General features: G+C 47.7%; 1 protein-coding gene across 2 annotated transcripts in view; it reads right to left on the reverse strand.

Moving 5' to 3' along the window:
* The window catches only part of Fntb (farnesyltransferase, CAAX box, beta), a 104,540-nt gene that overhangs the window by 48,336 nt on the left and 35,684 nt on the right, over positions 1-20,520 (reverse strand). The window contains exons 2-4 of one of the 2 annotated variants that reach the window (XM_052739536.1): positions 12,507-12,571; positions 1,941-2,013; positions 422-513 (exon numbers count right to left, since the gene is read on the reverse strand). In XM_052739536.1, coding sequence (XP_052595496.1) covers positions 422-513; positions 1,941-2,013; positions 12,507-12,571 — 230 coding nt within the window. The remainder of the gene's footprint in view (positions 1-421; positions 514-1,940; positions 2,014-12,506; positions 12,572-20,520) is intronic. The other variant, XM_052739535.1, reaches the window with a different exon arrangement.

Below are 20,520 nucleotides of genomic sequence, written 5' to 3' on the forward strand. Positions count from 1 at the left end.
CGGGCAATACACCTCCACACCTCCATGGAGGTGTTTAAGGAAGGCAGGTAGACCACTGTGAGTTCGAGGCCAGCTGGGTCTACATAGCAAGTTCTAAGACAGCCAGGGCTACACAGAGACACTTTCTTTAAAAAAAAAAAAAAAAGGAGGAGGAGGAGGAGGAAAAGAAAGAGAGAGAGAGAAAAGGCCACAGAAAAAAACAAAACTCCTCTGGAGTTCAAAGAGTTGTTCCACCCACCAGCTAACGCTAGGCTTCGGAGTGGAGGAGTTTCTGGAAGTTGCTGGAGGTCAAGGGAAGGGCAAAGGTTTCTTTGTAACACTCTTTCCTCCCCATTTACAGCTAATAAATGGGGACAGAAGGAATTTCAAATCCAAGATGTCATTCCAGAGAACACCCCAGGGCCCCCAAAGCCGGACTCACTCTGCAGCCACTACTTGGGGGATGGGTTCGTCCAGGAGCTCCCAACTGTGCAGGATCCAGTAGCAGAGCCAGGGGCGGCTGGCGTCCAGACACTGAGAAGAAGAACGAGGAGAAAACACACCCTTTATTCAGTCACTCCAAGATCCTGTGGACAAGGCTTTATCTGTCTCAGTCCCTACGGCGAGCAAGGGGAGGAGGTACCCTTGCTCGGACAACAATCAGTAAATGAAGGATGTTTTGCTTTGTGGCCTTAACCAGGAGATGAAATGTCCCTCTGTGACAAAAGGATAATAGAAAACAAGCCTTGAACCCAACAGGTCCCTTCCCTGCAGGTGGCCAAGCAAGTCTGAGTGAAAACTTATACACAGGGAAGTTAAATGCTGCTGTTTTCCCAGGAAACACACCATCTTCTTGAATTCACTCATTTACAGATTCAGCAAATACTTGGTATCTACTTGTATCAAGCACTATAGACATTGGGGCCTGGTAATAACGGAAACTGGTTCTGTGTCTTGGGGTGCTCAGCACGTAGACTATCGGAGCGACTGTCTTAGAGAAAGAGGCTGTAGACGCTGAGCCTAAGGTGCCCCATGTCTTTCTGGAACAAGGCAAACCTACATACACACACCTGTTAAGTGCTGCCTGCCGTGAGCACAAATAGCACTGAGACCTGGAGGAGGGGGAGGAGGGGGAGGGGGAGGAGGAGAAGGAGGAGGGGGAGGAGGGGGAGGAGGAGGGGAGGAGGGGGAGGAGGGTGGATGGAAACTGGGCAAAGGCTTCTGGAGGTGATGTGTGGACAGACCTCGATCCTACTTCAAGTCAGACACTTGGACAGGGCAGGTGGTGGTACCAGCCACCAGTTCAACTTAAAGTAAAGGAGGTCTAGGGAGACCAGTTTTTTTCCAGATTATAAAGGAAGTAAATGTCAGAGTTGGGGTGTAGGCCGTGTTACTCAGGTTGCCTTTGAGACTTGGAAAACCCTTCCACAAAAAATCAAATACAGAACTCTGAAATAAAAGCCAATTAAAGGCAGAGCTTCCCTTTGTGTTGGTCACAGCCTTTCCTACCCCCACCACAGTTCTGGGGTTCTTCCATGAATCTCACGGCTCTTAGTACCATGCTTTAAGATTCACTCTGTGTCTAGTGTCCTCTAGGATCCAAGTACTGGTCCTCTGGCCAAGACAGACTGGATCAGCTTTACAGGGTCAAGGTGTGGGGACGACAGGGTGACTGACTTGATCAAGATGTAAAGGGAGTCAGCAGAAAGCACGTTGTGGTCAAATGATGGAGACCCCCAGCCCAGCTAGGCTGTCCCACCAGCTCTGCAGACCAACCAGGAGGGAGGGGACTTTATTCAGCCCTTTCATGAGCAGAGTCCCCGCTCTGAAACAGCAGCTTGGTTCCGGCCAGAGCCACGTGATGCGATGGGTGCATCTGCAACAGGTGAGACCAACGGCCTCTGTGCTCAGAGAGGAGAATGCCCAGTGCTCGACAGGAAGGTCCCCAGCAACACTTTTACCTCGTAGGCATCGGTCAGTTGTCGAAGGCCTCTTTTCAGATAATGGAAGTGCTTCTCCCTCTGCAAGATGAGCCTGGAAAGACAGAGTCTGTAAGCCCTTCTAATAGCGTGCGCATGCACGCGCACACACACACACACACACACACACACACACACACACACACCCCATCACTAAGTGGATACCTGGTGACTTCAGTACGCACAAAAGGCAACTACACCAGGGCAAAGAGGCACACATCGGAGTTCCCTGAGTACCTGCACACTGTCCTGGCAGACGTCCTGAGAGAAAACACCTTGTGAAGGAGGTGACTGCCCTGCCCTGGGCACACGATGCTAGGTACTGACATTTTACCCAGAAAGCTCCCCCAGGATCTAGGGACGGGTTACCCTGGGACTGCCCGTGCTGTAAGCAATCTAACTCAGAACCTCGCCGCTTCTCTGACTTGGGAGGCTGCAGCCATTTCAGTCATTTCTCCCAGGACCACTTGTCGGAGATCTGTACTTTGTCCCCTGCCCACCCCTTGGATGACCATCTGCTACTCCTGCCCCAAAATTCCACCTCCCACGTGCTGACCCACAGCCCTGGCCAGAGGACGCTTTTTGTATGCCACAGCCAGCCACTGGGGTCAGCAGTACTGGCTTGAGGATGGAATGTGCTGCCCAGGGCCACCTGCAAGGGCAAAGAGAGAGGCGGGACTTCTTGCTTAGTGCTGAAAAACGGCCTGTGTGGCTATGGAAGAAAGAAAAAGGAAAAGAATGTGAAGACGGTCACCGAGCCTGCTGACTATGGAAATAACGGGGGAGAGAACCATTCTCTTCTAGGTAGTCAATTCAACAATTGTTTCTAGAACTCCCACTGTTCTATGCTCAGAATACGATCACTGATGTGGTCTCCACCTCAGAAAAACCTTCCAATGCAGGAATAGAAATGCTGTTGGGGGGAGGGGGGCGGAGGCATCCACCTATCACAATCCTAGCGGTCAGGAAAGAGGATGAGGACGACAAACCCAAAGCCAGCCTACGGAACAAGACCCTTCTTAGAAAAAAAAAAAATCTTAATGGCATCAGGAGATGGTGGGGTCTTTGAGCATTAAGAAAGGTTATTCATTAAGTCACTGGGAAGGATTGTTTGCGCCTTTCACAAACGAGGAGTCAGTTGTTAGAATGTGAGGCTACTCCTCACTGCCTCTTCCCCAGGCACCCACTTGCCTTCTGCTTTCTGTCCTGAGCTGGAACAGAGCAAAGGTCCTCACAGAAGCCAATCAGATGCTGCCATGCTCTTCGGCTCCCAGCTCCAGAATCATTAACTCCTGGTGTGGTGGCACACACCTTTAATCCTGCCTGCCTCAGGAGGCAGAGGCAGGCCAATCTCTGTGAGTTCCAGGCCAGCCTGGTCTACATAGCAAGTTCCAGGCCAGCCAGGGATACAAAGTAAGACTGTCTCGAAACAGGAAAATAAACAATATCACGAAAACGAAGCTGGGCATAGGAGCCCATGCCCACAAACCCAGTACTCAGAAAACAGAGGCAAGAGAGGCTTGCTGTTAGTTCAAAGCCAGCCCAGTCTACATGGTGAGTTCCAGGCCATCCTGAGAATTTGTCTCTAAAACAAAACAAACAAAACCTAAGAGCAAATGGGAGCCACTGAAATACAATAAGGATGACCCTGAAAATGTGCTTAGCAAAAAGACGCCACTTACAAAATACTGCATATTATATGATTCTATTTATATGAAATGTCCACAAAGGAAAAACCCTTAGAGACGGAAAGTAGATTAACTGGTTGCCTAGAGTTCAGGCAGATGAAGGAGCTGAGGATGGAGACTACGGGTATTCTTTCAAGGGGCAATAAAATGTTCAAAAATTAACCATGACAATGGTTATACAACTCTATGAGTACACTAAAACCAATGAATTGACTTTTGAACTCAATGGGTTATGTATGAATTATATTTCATTAAACATTATTTTTTCTAAAAAGAAACAAAGCTGGACATGGTGCTGTGAACCTATAATCCCAGCACTCCGGAGGCTAGTGCAAGAAAAGGGCAAGTCCAAGGCCAGAGAGTCCCAGACTTCCTGGGCTATTCAACACTCGGTCTGCAAGCCTAAGGACCCGAGTTCGAGCCCTGAAACCTGCGAAAGTCAGGAGGAGGGAGCCAACTCCACAGTCATCCTCTGACCTCCACATGTGCCTACACACACCACACACACATATACAATAAGAATAAGCGAGTAAAAGGAATTTTAGAGGGAGCTACTGAAGTAGTTTAGGCAGCAGGAGATGTGAACCTCCAATAATGAGGAATTCAACATCCTCAGAGACAGAAATGATGTGATGGGCGGATGTACGAAGCCAGCCAAATCTAGGACTTTGAAGTGAGAAGGAGCAGACGGAGGAAACTATGTGGGGTGCCAGCCCCTGATTTCTTGGGAAGGAGGAACGCAGATCCCAGGAGCTGAGGACTGGCTGCTGTGCTGAGGGCAGTAGAGAATCTATATGAGACGAATAAAGGGTTCGGAAGCCAAGAAGTATAAACATTTTAGTGAAGCCGGTCAGTAGACACTTCTAGGTGGTTTCTTGGTAATATTTGGGGGGGGGGGGGTCTCACTGTGTAGCCCAGTTGGCCTCAAACTCAAACTCCTTCTGCCTCAGCCCGAGGGCTTATATGTGTGTGCTATCATGCCTGGCTTCCTTGCTGACTATTTAGGAGAAAGCCGTGGGCTGAGGGGAAGAGAAGACTGAGCAGGAGGGAGGGAAAAGGGTAAGCAGATTTTGGAAATAGCTGATATGTCCTGGCCCAGCCTGAGCAGGATGGAAACATGGGTTAGCATGGGCTATGACAAGAACCAGGTAGACCAGCAGTGACTGGGAGCTAAGAAACCAAGGCAGCTAAAATCAAGCATGGCATTAGGACTACTAACGGACAGGTCTAACCTAAATAGTCCAGGCTGGCTTTGAACTGAAGATCTTCTGGCCTCACCCTCCCAGGTGCTGGGGTTACATGCACGCTACACAAGCCAGGCTTTGGCTGGGGTTTTTTTGGGATTTGTTTTTTGTATGTTTGGTTGGTTGGTTGATTGGTTGGTAGGTTGGTTTCATTTTTTGAGACAGGGTTTCTCTGTGTAGCCCTGGCTGTGCTGGAACTCACTCTGTAGATCAGGCTGGCCTAGAACTCAGAGATCCATGTGCCTCGGCCTCCTGAGTGCTGGGATTAAAGGTGTGTGCCACCATGCCTGGCATGTTTACCTAGCTGAGTTAAACAACTTAACAAATCCTTCAAATACACAGAACTGCAGCCCACTGAGCAAGCTCAACAAGTAAGAGAACTTGCCACCATGACCTGATGACCCGAGTTCAAGCCCTGGACCCCACAAGGCGGAAGGACAAAACTGACGCCTGCAAATTGTCCTCTGACCTCCAAGCACCCATAGTGCATGTGACACACACACACACACACACACACACACACACACACACACACACACACACACACACACCGTAAATAAATGCAAAAGAGGCCAGACAGTGGTGGCACACTTGGGAGGCAGAGGTAGGCGGATCTCTGTATGAGGCCAGCCTGGTCTACGGAGTGAGATCCAGGGCAGCTGGGACTATTACACAGAAAAACTTTGTCTCTGAAAAAATATAAATAGATAGACAGACAGACAGATAGATAGATAGGTAGATAAATGTGAAAGAGATGTCTTTCAAGTAGTAAAACCCTAGGAAGTCTTCTCCTTGTCTTCTGAACAATCTTTTTATGTGACAAAGGGATGTAAGCGAGTGTTGCAACTCTGGGGGAAAGGTATCCTGACTGCTCAGGGAAGTCAGGTGACACCTTGAGCTGCTAGGACAGCTCTGGCAGCTGGAGCTGCAAGGGGGCAGCTCAGCTCTGGAGGGAAAGGTGTCCTGACTGCTCCAAAGAGTCAGGCAATACCTGGAGTTGGGGTGTGGTGGGGGATGGTCTCCCCGAAGGGTATAGCAATCCTGCTCCTCTCCTGGAGAGCTGCTACAGCTGAGCTTTGCTCAGCCCCCACTTAAGGGGGCTTCCCAGCAGAGCTCCGCTTCTCCGGCCTAAGATGTTGCTTCTTTTGCTTCATTCTGCTTAAGGCGAAACCCCTGCAGAAATGTAGCAATCTCTTCCAACTCCAGTGAAAGGGATGTCTCAGCAAGGTCCTTCTGTTCTGCACCAGCGAATAAAGATCTTCGCATCCAAGACTCTTTTGATAAAGAGATTTACTTGGGAAGGGGGAGTCCAGGAGAGTGGCTGTCTCTGCCAAGGTGGGAAAGAACAGCCCACACCTGAACAGGTGGGCGGTTTATATACAATTTTGTTTTTGTTTTTCGAGACAGGGTTTCTCTGTGTAGCTTTGGTGCCTGTCCTGGAACTCACTCTGCAGACCAGACTGGCCTCGAACTCACAGACTGGCCTCTGCCTCCCAAGTGCTGGGATTAAAGGCACGCCACCACCCCCCCGGCTTATATAGGATTTCTTATGGGTGGAGTTTCTCCAGGGAGAGAGAAGATTTTCTGCTCAGGGATTGGTTAGTTTTGTTGGTCAGGGGCAGAGATGGCCCTGATTTCAGAGCCAAACTGTGTTTCTTTCACTGGCCTTTCTTAGCTTTTTGGCTCTAATTCTAAGGCCAGGGCCTATTTCTTTCACTGGCTCTGATTCCAGGGACAAAATGGGTTCCTTTGGCAGTGGTTTCAGAGTAAGGGCATGTTTCTTTGGTTCTGGGTTCAAGAATAAAGTGTTTCTTTCTCTGGCTCGGGTCCCAGATCTAGGCTGCGTTTCTTTCTCTGGTTCTGGGCTCCAGGGTCAGGGTTGGTTTCTTTAGCTAGCCCCTTTTTCCTACAAGGAGCTTTGGGGTCACTAAGAAATCAAAGAGCTATGAGACTGAAGACTTTGACCTCCAAAGAGCAACAGACTGGCTTGTTGAAGTGCTAAGTAAACTGCTCAGGAACAGCTAGCTAATGGAAGGAGACCCCCATTACTTTCTCATCTACCTCAAGTTGGTCCCTAGAGAAAGAACCTGAGATAGCTCAAAGATAACCCCTCCCAAGAAGCTCCCATCTAACCTTGAGCCTCTCCACAGACAGCCAGGCCCCAGAAGTCCCACTGAGAAGGGGGTTGTTGAGGTTTTCCAGCTGGGTCTGACTGAAGAAAAACTTCAGCCACATAGGCTGGAGGTGGCGGGGTCGGGGGTTGGGGAGGTTGGGGGACGGGGACGGGAGTGGGGGGTGGGGGGGTGGAGGGGGGTTAGGGGATACAGAGAGAGATTATTTCCAGTGACCATCTCCCCAAGCCAACGTCTTCTTTCATTCTCATGCATTTAATCATAAGCATATAAACATAGTGCTAAGTTGAAGTGTCCAGTTTATTCTGGTAGATCAGAAACTACACTTAAAGGCTACTGTTATGAGCTAAACTGTGCCCTCTCCTCCCATCTCACAATTAATGTTTAAATCTTAACCCACAGTGTGACTGTGTTCAGAAATAAGACCTTTAAGGAAGAATTTATGGTTAAATGAGATCCTAAGGGTGGAGCCCTATCCAATAAAACAGGTGCTTTAGTAAGAGGAAGCGGGCTAGGGATGTAGCTCAGTGTGAAATGCTTGCCCGGCATGCATGAGGTACTGCTTTGACCCTGTCCCTGAAGGGGCTGGATGTGGAGGGAAGACACTAGGGAGCCTGAGCACAAACAAAAGGCCATGTGAGGACAGGCAGCCACCTGCAAATCCTGGAGACAGGCCTTAGGAGAAACCAGGCCGGCTAGCGTCCTGATCTCGGTCCAACCTCTTGAACTTCCAGATAAGTTCCTGGGTTTCAGAGCACCCAGTCCTCACTTGGTTACCACAGCCCAAGCTGACTCACACCCTTACCATACTCCTTTTGTTCTCTCTGTAGGAAGTTAAAAGCCGAAGCTCCTCCCACCCCCAAGAGTTCAGCCTCAAAGCCAAGCAGGTGGGAAAGAAAACAGAGGCTGGAGTGGGAGGACAGGGATGAGGGAAGGGTTCAGAACATCAGTGGATAAGGGCTCTCTCGTGGAACAAGCAGAGGGAGACGGACGTGGGGGGAGGCTTCAAGAACACACCAGGGGACCAGCTAGTGATACAGGTTATATTCTGGGGTAAGCCCCCTCAGCTTCCTCTTCCTCCAACCTCACCCCACAGCCTCATTTAAGCCCTCTGCTTTCTGCAGCCTCAGGACTTTGAACATGTTGTCCCCTCTGTCTAGAACATTCTAGACACTTGTAAGTTAGCCCACTCATCTGAGGGTCATCTTAGGGGTCTCAGCTTAACTGTCGTCACGTTCTCTGAAAGAAGACTGCGATCTGAGTTATAGGTATGTGTCCTGGACTCTCAGGCATCCCAGTGGTAACTGGTGGTTGTGTTCATCATCTCAAGAGACTGCCAGCCCAGCTGAAGCGGGACCAGGGCCTGGCTTCTTCAGGGCCACTTTCCAAGCCCTACAGAGTACCTGGCTCTGGAGGTTCTTCAAATATCAGTGCAGAATGAGTAGGGGGAAAAAAATGAAAGACTCCAAGAGAAGAAGGCAGAGTAAAATCAAAAAAGCACAGGTCCCCAGAGCTGGAGTACCCCCGAGTGTCCTACGGTCGACGGTGACACAGAAGTCACTGAGTGTAGAAAAGGCAGCAGGAGGAAGGAGTATGTCTCCCAGTCCCTCAGGACTTATATACAGGAGCAGCAAGCAACAGAGGCCAAATTTCTGGGGCTTCAATGAAAGCTTCAGAACCACTGCAACACTCAATCTCCAGAGGGCCTCCAGGGCACTGTGAGCACTCTTTCTACTACTAAGCCGCACACGGGTCACTTCTGCCCTTGAGAAGACAATTTTAAACTCTGTGTGTGTGTGTGTGTGTGTGTGTCCATGCACAGTTGACACATTTTAGAGCTCACATTGAAGCAAAGGAGATGAACTGGAAAAGTACACGTTCAGGGCTGTGGGGGCCATGTGGTTAAGGTGCTGGACTGGAGAAGTGTACATTCATGAGGGCAGAGAAAGAAGACGCGTGGAGAGAACTGGGGATACGGTTCACTTAACAGGACTTCTGCACAGCATCGGCTAGGCCCTGGGTTTGACCTCGATGACTAGAAAAAAAAAAAGTGAAGAGGAGAATGAGTGAAAATGAGGATGTGACTGCTCCTAGATGTGGTTGAGGAGAGGTTGTGATGGTAGATGTGAGGGAACGCACAGCCAGAGGCATGTGGAAGAGTCCAGACTGAAGATGGCCAGCAAGACCAGAGAACAGACTGGGCCGTGGAGGGGGAGGGGGCAAGAGAGGAAGAAGAGAGAGACAAAAGAAGACCAAAGGGCAAAGAGAACCAAGAGAAGAGCCAAGGCAGCATGCAGCCAAACTGGCTGAGCTATACAGATAGGAAGGAGAAGGGGGGGGGGGGGGGGGTCAAGGGCGGGGCTGCCGTGAGAAGTGCTGAAAGGAGCCAGGTCGATGTAATAGATACTCTAGCAATGCTGAGAGAGACGGAGGCCAGAGTCTGCTCTTACGCTAAGAGGCACCTCAGGTAGCCATTTGCCCCCAGTTTCTTTGAGACCTAACAGAAAATAAGGACTTTCACAAGAAAGCAGGATGCAGTGTGGCATCATGGTGTACACCCATGATCCCAGCATCTGGGAGCTGAAGGAAGGAGGACTGAGTTCAAGGTCATGCTGAGTTACTTAGCTCTCTAAACAACAAGAGAACCCCTTTCAAAGACACAAAGGCAAAACCAAAACAAACAACAAGGCCCTCCAAAACAACAATAAGGAAAGCAGGATGTGGACTGAAAAAAGTAGTAAAGGCCCAAGGGGGCAGTGAGACTGCTCAGCGGGTAAAGGAGCTCGCCACTGAGCAGGCCCCGAGTCCAAGGGGTGAGGGGACAGGGCACTGGTAGAGCCCCTAGTATGCAGAGAGGGTCCTAAATTCAACCCAGGCCACAGAAAGAAGAAAGAAGAGAAGGGAGCATCTCGGTACTGACTCCCTCACTCCAGGACAAGTGCGCATGTCACAGTCAGAGAGAGCAGCCATACATCTTTTCTTTTTCTCTTTTTCTTTTTTCCCCCTTTTTGAGACAAGGTCTCCTGTAATTCAGGCCAGTCTTGGTCTTGAACTGAGGAAAACTTTGAAGTCCTGGTCTTCCTGCCTTTACTCCCCGACCTAGTGTTAGGATTACAGGCACACACCCAAATCCTGACAGAAAAGTCATTTCTGGAAAGGGGATTAGCAGTAGAATGCAGCAGCATTCGGCGTCAGCCTGGAACTTCAGCCGCATCTGTTTCCTGGCTCTGGTTCTAGCCGGCTGAATAATAAATGCCTGCCTAAGCATGGCTGCGGGCATTCCTGGACCTGTGCACAGCCAGTGGTCCGGACAGGATGTCACATCTGATCATCATCACGACCTTAGAAATACAAACAGGCTATGTCACCTAGGTGCACTGGCAACATCTGGATACGCATGGTGGAGAGCCATGGCCCATTCTCAAATCATACTGTCAGACTCTGTCTGAAATGTGGGGTTTGTCCTTTGGTTTGCTGTTATTTGGGAGTTGTTTTATTTTGTTTTGTGGTACAACTCTGGGCCTCATAATGCTAGACAAATATTCTACCATTTCACTATACCTCCTAGCCAAGACTTAAATTTTGACTACTAAAATGTTAAAATTGTAATGATAATTTAAAATTCTGATATATTTTTAGATTTAGTCCTTGGTGGGGGGTGTTCCGGGTATTAAAGAATACCCAGAATGCCTGGTGAATTCTGGCAAGTACTTTACCACACTAACTCATGCCCTAGATTGACCCTTATACCCTAGCTCATTCTGTCTACATTGATATTCTGATTGATATATTCAGCTATTTAGCCAAAATGTGTAACATCTCTACATCAATTAACACACTAATTATCTTCCTTTAAGACACTCACTTCAGCCGGGCGGTGGTGGCGCACGCCTTTAATCCCAGCACTCGGGAGGCAGAGCCAGGCGGATCTCTGTGAGTTCGAGGCCAGCCTGGGCTACCAAGTGAGTTCCAGGAGAGGCGCAAAGCTACACAGAGAAACCCTGTCTCAAAAAAAAAAAAAGACACTCACTTTGGCCAGTGGTGGTGGCACACACCTTTAATCCCAGCACTTGGGAGGCAGAGGCAAGCGGATCTCTGTGAGTTCAAGGCCAGCCTGGGCTACAGAGCGAGTTCCAGGAAAGGCACAAAGCTACACAGAGAAACCTTGTCTCAAAGAGAGAGAGAGAGAGAGAGAGAGAGAGAGAGAGAGAGAGAGAAAGGATAAAAATTGGAAGCTTGGAAGCTATAATTCCTGAAACAATCCCAGAAATCTGATATATTCTGTTTCTGGACAGTTCCAAGCCCAAGAAGAACACTGTTTTCCACCCACACCTGACCTAAGTTCTGTGAACTAGAGGTGGGGTCTCTCTTACTTACTGTCCTCCCTCACCACTCCCCAAAGGACCCTTCCAGACAGCAGCCCCTCAGCCTTCCTCATCCCATTAGAATGACAGAGTCCAAAGGATCTGTTTGGATGGGGAATGAAAAGGAGTGTCAGATGTCACAGGTCCCTTGCGTGGGAACACAGAGCCCCAGGCAGGAGACATGACTCAGAGCTCAATCAGGTGAGTCATCTGTGGGCACAACAGCTAACAGCAAAGCCTTCCTAAACAATCACATCCTTCACCATCACCAAGTCCAACCACCTCTGGGGGAGAGAAGCTGGAGCAGGTTTGTGTGGAGGCAGCGGAAATCAACATCGAATCTTATTTCCTGAGCTGTTGACATAAATGTCGTTTACTGAGCTCCAGCTTTGGCAGAAGGAATAGTTCCTCTGACTGAGATCTCAGCTTTGGGTAATGCAGAGATACAGTCTGGCAGGCTAGAGAAAGACTCTTCTAGCTAAGAGTCCGACCAGGTTCTCCATCTTGGGTCAGGGTCCTGCAACAACAGGTGCTTCTCACCTGGAGAGAACAGACAGGCCTCTGTAGAGATCAACCCTGTTTCCTGATGAAGCAGTCTCACAAGACTTTTATGGCCTTGGCCCAAGGACCATGTAGAATTCTGAAGATTGCCCATCCCGAACACTGAAGGGTTGTTTCTAGGCTGTCGGTGTGTGACGTCCATGTGAGGCCCTGGGTTCGAACCCCAGCATTGCAAGGCAAATAAGAGAATGAATTTCTACGTCTTGTGCCTCCTTAACTGAAGATGTCAAGCAAGGGGAGGTAGGATTTCAGGCCACACTGCATCTTAACTCCAGCGGACTACCTGGTGTCTCCACATTTAATTTGGATAGTGTCAAAGAGAACTATTCTAGGGACTTGAGAGCTGACTCCATGGTCAAGAGCACTTGCTGCTCTCCCAGAGGACCTGAATGTGGTTTCCAGCACCGCATCAGGTGGCTCACAACCGCCTGATCTCCAGTTCTGATGATGCAGAGATTTAGTCCAGCTGGCGGGGGAAATGCCCCCATGATTGGCTAAGTGAAGGCAAGGAGGAAAGAGAAACAGTTCCCTCAGGCCCCAAGCCCAACTCACAGCTTACCTTGGTACTAGGTGGTTAAACTTGTAAGAACTGAAGACCTCCTGGATCCGTTCTTCTACTTTGGCCTGATAAGGCAGCAGGACATGGAAGAGAGAAAACACGTAGATGAGACGCTATCGACTTTTCTTCCTATTGCCACAAATGTCTAAGTCTTAAGTTTTTTGAGCACACTTCTGTACTACACAGGCATTGAGAGGCTCTAGAGCATGACAAGCAGGAGGTAGAAACTGGAGAGGCCGTTTAGGGGCAGGGATCCCAAAAACAACAATTCCAGAAATGTCCTTGGTTTTCTTTTTTTTTTTTAAGGTTTTTTTTTTTTTTTTTGATCTGAGGATCGAACCCAGGGCCTTGGGCTTGCTAGGCAAACGCTCTACCACTGAGCTAAATCCCCAACCCTGTCCTTGGTTTTCTAGCCAGGAACGCCTGAATGGGGCCTCTGGTTTTCTTATCTCCTAAATGAGCGCCTGTCTGGAGGCTTGTCTTAGTTCAGGTTTCTGTTGCTAGGATGAAACACCATAACCAAAAGCAACTCGGGGAGGAGCGGGTTTATTTCATCTTACAACTCTCAGGTCACACTCCATCACTGTGCGAAGTCAGGGCAGGAACATGGAGGCCACAGAGGAACACTGTTTACTGGCTTGCTTCCCATGACTCGAGCAGCCTTTATTACACAACTCAGGACCACCTGCCCAGGAATGGCGCTACTCCACCCCCACCCTACCCCAAAGTGGGGTGGCTGGGCCAGCCCACATCAATCACTGCTCAAGAAAATGCTTAATCCCAGCACTTGTGAGGGAGAGGCAGGTGGATCTCTGAGTTCAAGGCTAGCCTAGTCTACAGACAGCTAGGACTACACAAAGAAACCCTGTCTCAAAAAACCAAAAAACAAAAAGAGAATAAAAATAAATAAATGAATGAATGAATGAATGAATGAATGAAAAAGGAAAAGCCCTACAGACTTGCCTACAGGCAGTCTGAATGGAGGCATCTTCTCAGTTGGGGGCTCCTCTTCCCAGGTAACTCTAGCTTACATCAGCTGACAAATGACTGGCCAGACCATGAGGTTGGGGATGAAACTCCATTACAACAATAATCCTTTCTGGTGAACAGAACCGGTTCTCTAGACCGTCATGGTGAAAATGGGGTTTACTCACTCCCTAACTTAGCCCATTCCTCAATGATTTTAAGGTTACCTATTCAGAGGTGAGAACGTCAGAGCAGTCTTGATCAGGGCTCTAGGGAGGCCCATTAAAGGCAAGCTATTTCCTCCGGGTCAAAAGAATACAATCCACCTCTGGCCTTGGGTTAAGATCTAACATTCCAAACTACCCGGGAACATAAGAGTGAACCCAGCTGGACCTGTCAATCACCTGATGGAGACCATCCCTAAGGAAGGCTGATTCACCTTAAGCCATGCTAAAAATATGGAAGGAATAATTATCCCTTTAAGGAGCTAACGTGCTTTCCCTTCCCCAGATCCTCACTCTCAATAGTTTCTTACAGAACTACGCCAGAGGGCTCTGCTTAGGTCTTCCTATTTTTCCAAACTACTCCAAAAAGCACATCGTGTCCGTGTGTCCCCCACCCCCACCCCAGACAGGGTTTCTTTGTGTAGCGCTGGCTGTTCTGGAACTTGCTCTATAAACCAGGCTGGCCTCAAATTCAGAGATCCACCTGCCTCTGCCTCCCAGTGCTGGAGTTAGAGACGTGTGCCACCACCGCCACCCGGCCAACACACCTCCTTGTTGAACTTTTTCTTTTCTTTGGATACCTGCCAAAGCTTAGACACGTTTTCCTGGACAGCTGGGACTCTCACACTCTTCTGATGAAGCCCATCACCCTGCCTCCTGCCATGTCAATCTGCACTGCTTTGCCTGAGTGCCTAACAAAAGGTGTGGATCTCTCTTTCTCCCTCCATTTCCCTCCTCTGGACAGCTGCTCAGATCCACAGCTTTGCCTGCTCTGCAATATTTATTGCTTTTAAACTCTAATGAAATTGTCCTCAGGTTTTTCTCTGAGGTTGTTCTTTTTTTTTTTGTTTTAACTTTTTACTGATTCTTTGTGAATTTCATATCATGCACCCAATCCCACTCATCTCCCTGCCCCTCTGTATCTGCCCTCTGCCCTTGAAACCTCACCCCTAGAAGAAAACAAAAAATAAATATGATAAAAAATACATTAAAAAAACAAAACCAGCCGGGCGGTGGTGGCGCACGCCTTTAATCCCAGCACTCGGGAGGCAGAGGCAGGCGGATCTCTGTGAGTTCGAGGCCAGCCTGGTCTCCAAAGCGAGTACCAGGAAAGGCGCAAAGCTACACAGAGAAACCCTGTCTCGAAAAACCAAAAAAAAAAAAAAAAAAAAAAAACAAAAAAAAAAAAAAAACAAACAAAACCAAAAAGCCATCTTTCTGTGGAAGCTGCAGTGTGTCACGGTGTGTCACCCTATCTGCCTTTCTACCCAAACAGCTTTACTGCAAGTGTTCATTGCAATGAGTCACTGGACTGGTTCGAGGCCTCTGGCTTCTTCTACACTATCGATACTGGGCCCTCACTGGAACTTCTCTTGGATATACTGTTGCTGCCCTATGTCATGGAGGTCCTGCAGCTTTGGTTCTGTAGGACCAGCTTTCCTACCTATAGTAGTTGGCTAGGGCCAGGACCAGCTCTCTCTCACACCATCAGGGTCAGCTCTCCTGCATCCATACCACCAGGGCCAGCTCTCCAGCACTGCCCTGGGGGCAGGGCCAGCTCTCCCACTCTCACACCCTCAGGGCAGCTCTCCCTCACCCAGGCAACTAGGGCCAATTAGCTCTACTGCATTGCCCAAATGAGGTGCAGGGCCTGCTCTCCTGCATCCACACTTCCAGGACCAGCTAGCTCTCCTGCATCCACACTTCCAGGACCAGCTAGCTCTCCTGCATCCACACTTTCAGGGCCAGCTCTCCTGCATCCACACTTCCAAGGCCAGCTCTCCTGCATCCACACTTTCAAGGCCAGTTCTCCTGCATCCACACTTCCAGGACCACCTCTCCCATGCTGCCAGGGCAGAGTTAGGGGAGACAGGGACACACCAGCTCTCCCATCTGCTGAGGCCATTCTTAAATTCTTTTGTTAATAAGACTAAAAACTCCAAAAAGGGATTTCAGTTTCTAGTAACAGGTCTAACCCTAGATGGAGCTCCCCAAAAATTCCAGTAAAATTAAGATGAGAGGAGAGGAAGAAAGATGGAGAGAGATTACCATTTATACCCTGTTTATAAAAACACACTGATGTGGAACAAGCGTCTCCAGTAATTCAATCCATGATCTCCAAATGGTAACAGTGGCCGCCCCTTCCCATGTGGCCCTTTGACTTCTCCTCCCTAAATTCTAGAGAAGCCACATGTAAATGATCAAGTTGTTAACTGCTAATATTTCTTTTGATTTCCAGACTAGAGTAACTGGAGACCTTCAGGTAACAGCAAATGTGTACCGCCTACTGTTAAGTCTGTGTACCAACTACACAAAGCATGCAGACTGCTGGGAAGTTTAAATTGTGTTTGTCTAAAGAATGATAGGATCTAACCTTAGGAGATCTAGCCTTAGAAGATCAGGCAGACTGTAATGTACTGGCCAGGAAAAAAGAATACGACTCACGCTGTGGGTGAGGAAGATGAGGAAGGCCCTGCCCAGTCCTTAAACTCCCCCCCCACCACCACCACCCCCTCCCACGCCTCTTCTTTCTCTCTAAGAGCCCATTTGCAGTCCTGAGTTCTCTAAGACGTTCCTCCTCTCCTTTTCAGGGTGCTTGAATGAACCCATTTCCTTCCTATCAACTCTTGACTAAATACCAGCCTCTGAGTGGTGAGAAACCATCTTGGATGTAGTAACAAAACTAAAGGCAGTCTGGGTGTTCATCTTCCCAGTACCAGTCACTCGGAGAATAATGGAAGGTAGACACTGAGGGACGAGGAGGTAGACAGACTCCCAGGTAGGCAGGCAATAGGGAGATGGATGTCCATGACTAGGTAATAAAAATGGTGAACTCCCAAGACGGCTTGCTTCTTCATCCTCTAGACCTGAGACAAAAGCCTGGCAGTGTAAAACAAAGGCCCGTGGGCTTCTTCTCCTGCCAGTAGGTCCCTTGCTAATGGCTGACTCAACAAGTCCAAAGCCAAATCAGGACAAGTTTACACAACAGTTGTAGGCCAATCCACCATCCACCAGACTTTCTTCAAACTGACCAACCCCAGGTATCGGAGGATGACCTTTCAAAGACTGAAAAACTCCCAGTCCTCAAGAAGCAATGTCTGCTTTGCAGAAGGTCTTCCCTCTGTGTGCCTGCTGTGTGTGTTTCTTCACCCCCAATAAAAACCTGTCTTCAAAGGCTGGTTCTGTCTGCTCCTATTTGCTCTATTCGAGACTTCTCTACTGATACCTGTCAGTGCTAGAGATCTTTCCTGCCTTTTAATTCTTGTAACTGGCAGAGAAAATGAACCAGATCATGATCCCTACATGGTAACGGTACCTTTTGCTTGAGTAGGATACCTGGATCTGCCTCTATATGCGTAAGGATTGTTTTGAGCCTATGGTATTGCCTTTAAGGTATTGCAGATTCAGGAGAAGCTCTGTAAATAAGAAGAGGATAGACATCCTTCTGTAAGAGAAATTCTTATCTATGCAGAAAATATCCATCTGTAAGAAGGTTACCCTCAGGACTGGAGAGATGGCTCAGCAGTTAAGAGCACTACTTGTTCTTCCAGAGAATTTGGGTTCAATTCCCAGCACCCACATGGCAGCTCCCAAATGTCTGTAACTCCAGTTCCTGATACCCAACACCCTCATATAGATATACATGCAGGCAAAACACCAATGCACATAAATAAAAATTAAAAAAAAAAAAGAATGTTACCTTCAATACCAGAAAGAAAAAAAGGACTAAATCACAAAAAAGCTCCAATACATGGAAAAGGCACCTATGTAAATCTACACAAACCTTCCCTTGTTTCCTTTTCCTGGTCACCTTTACACACACACACACACACACTGTCCTTTGTGGTTAGTGGAAGGTATTATATAAGCTTATATTCTCAACCATTTCTCCCCAAGTATCTATCTTCATGAATACATATTAACAAATTTATTTTCTTTTGTGATACAGATGGGGAGGGGATTTAAAGGCTAGAGGAAAAATTATTTTCCTTTCCCTACTTTTTTTTTTTAAAGGGGAAGGTGTTTTGCCTGCATGTATGTCTATACAGCACTTGCACATCTTGTGCCCATGAAAGCCAGAAGAGGGCATCTAATCCCCTGGAACTGGGGTTATAGACAGTTGTGAGCCATGATGTGGATGCTAGGAATTAAACCTACATCCTCTGAAAGAGCAAGCAGTGCTCTTAACCACTGAGCCATCTCCCATGTTTTGTTTTTATCCTCTCCTACTCTTAAAATACATTTTTTCTCTTGTTTCTGTGCTGGGGATCAAACCCAGGGCCTGCACATGGCAGGCAGCACTCACCACCAGCTATATTCCCAGCCTTGAAAGATTTACTCTCCCTGTTCTATGAAACTGTCAATCAAATACACAATTAACTCCTGCCAAAGATTGCATGTTATTGTCAGGTTGAAGTTTAAATAAAATAAAATTATGAAAATCATCCAGGAATTTATAAGGATATCAACCGCTAAAATGCCAAGGAATTAGAAAATCTGGTTCTGTCACATACGTATCTCCACAGTCTCACAAAATGAAGAATCTAAGAAAATCAGGTCACCAAAGAAACCACTGGTAGATCTCTCGGCCTTTCTTCCTCCCTCTTTTCTTTCTTTCTCACTTCTTTATTGAGTTTTTTTTTATTATTATTATTATTATTTTTTTTTTTTGGTTTTTCGAGACAGGGTTTCTCTGTGTAGCTTTGCGCCTTTCCTGGAACTCACTTGGTAGCCCAGGCTAGCCTCAAACTCACAGAGATCCGCCTGCCTCTGCCTCCCGAGTGCTGGGATTAAAGGCGTGCGCCACCACCGCCTGGCCTTTATTGAGTTTTATGTTTTAGATTTTTTTTTTTTTTTTTTTTTTGTGTGTGTGTGTGTGTGTGTGTGTAAAGAGGGTGTTGGGTTCCCTGGAGCTGGAGTTACAGGCATTGTGAACTGACTGGCAGGGGTGTCGGGAACTGAACTTGGGTCCAAAGAGCAGTATCAGGGTCTCATGTAGCCCAGGCTGGTCTCAAACTCACTACATGGCTGGGGACAACCTTCAACTCCTGATCCTGCCTCCATCTCCCAAGTACTGGGACCACGAATGTACACTACCACACCCAGCTTCCTCTCATTCCTGTCCTCCATACTGAGTTCTCCTTGAGATTGTAAGATATATAATGATCTTGTTCCTAAGAAATGATCCTCCTTTTTTGCAATGCAGAGGATGGACACAGAGCCTTAAGAATGCTAGGTATGTGTTCTATCACTCAGGTGTACAGCCCATGAGCTCTCCCTGGGAAACTTAAACAAAAACATTATTTCTGAAACATCCATTGATGAGAGAGTCTAGCTCCTTTGACAAATATGTAAAACTTACTTGCATTAATGAGGAGAGTGGTGATGTGACCATCTGAAAATGGCAACCACCTAAAATTTATTTATATTTGGTTTTAAGATATGTTTTGGTATTTGTATTTGAACATGAGTTTGAGGGATGCTGTGGTTAAGAATTCTTAATACTGCAAGTAACAGACCGAAGTCAGCATCAAACATGACTTAGGAAAAACAGAACATTGTCCCAGATTCCTTACACATCCATTCCAAATACGCGCCTTGGAATAATGCAAAGCACCAGAGTAAATGGAACACAGAGAGTGTTCCTGCCGTGCCGCCCTGGGCTGTCAACCAGTGAGCTAGGGCAACGCACATGTAGCACACGGGGGCAAGAACATTAAATCAGGGTTTGCCTGTGGCATATCATACTGTTCTACACCCGAGATGACAAAACTTCATAGAAACAAGCCCAGCTGTGAGAAACACTCACTAACAATCACAGCCTATTCAGTCCGGATAATGTCCAAATGCTACCTGAAGCTCCATCCATCCTCTCCCCGGGACTCTGCCACTTGGCCACCTGGGGAGAGACTGTCCGGTCAAGAACTGCTTCCGCTCTCACTCGGGCAACATAAGCAGTCAAACACCGAACAGGAGAATGGAGGTTTATGTCTACACTAAAATACCTGACAGGAATGTGGAGATAGGCCATCATGCTCAGGGGAAAATAATAAAAATATTCCCAACATACTGTCATTTACCTGTGGCCTTCCTAATCACACCTTTTCACTTCAGTGCATCCAGTAGCAGACTGATAGTGATCACTGAAGTTGTGAATGCTAATGGACACCTATGACAGCTCAGCTGTTACACAAATGAACAGATAATTCTTTGCCTCTTAAGTAGTTATATATTTTTGCCAGGAATAGTGGCACATGCCCATAATCTCAGCACCAGGGAGGCAAAGGTAGAAAGCAGAAGAATAGTGAGTTTAATGCCAGCCTGGGCTACATAGCAAGACCCTGTCTCAAAACAAAACAAAAAAGGCTTTGTTAATCAAAATGCATGATTTTAAATGTATCTGAAAAATGAATACATACAAAAACCCAAACGTATTTTTTTTTTTTTTTTTTTTTACATTTGTTTGACCTATGGAGGTGGCCAAGCATGAGTTTGCTGTGGTGTAAAGTATTTTAATATGGGAGCTGGAGAGATAGCTCAATGGTGAAGAGTGCTTGCTGCTCTTGCAGGGGACCCAGGTTCAGTTCCCGGCACCCACATGGTAGCTCACAACCATCTCTAACTCCAGTTCCAGGGGACCCAATGCCTTTTCTGATCTCTGCAGACTCCTGCACAGTGCCATACACACACACACACACACACACACACACACACACACACACACACACACACACACACACACACTGGCACATCCTTTAATCCCAGCACTCGGGAGGCAGAGGTAGGCACAGCTCTATGAGTTGGAGGCCAGCTTGCTCTACAGA

This window comes from Peromyscus californicus, unplaced genomic scaffold (assembly GCF_007827085.1).
Source record: "Peromyscus californicus insignis strain IS unplaced genomic scaffold, ASM782708v3 Scaffold_15__1_contigs__length_86483966, whole genome shotgun sequence".
NCBI lineage: Eukaryota > Metazoa > Chordata > Mammalia > Rodentia > Cricetidae > Peromyscus > Peromyscus californicus.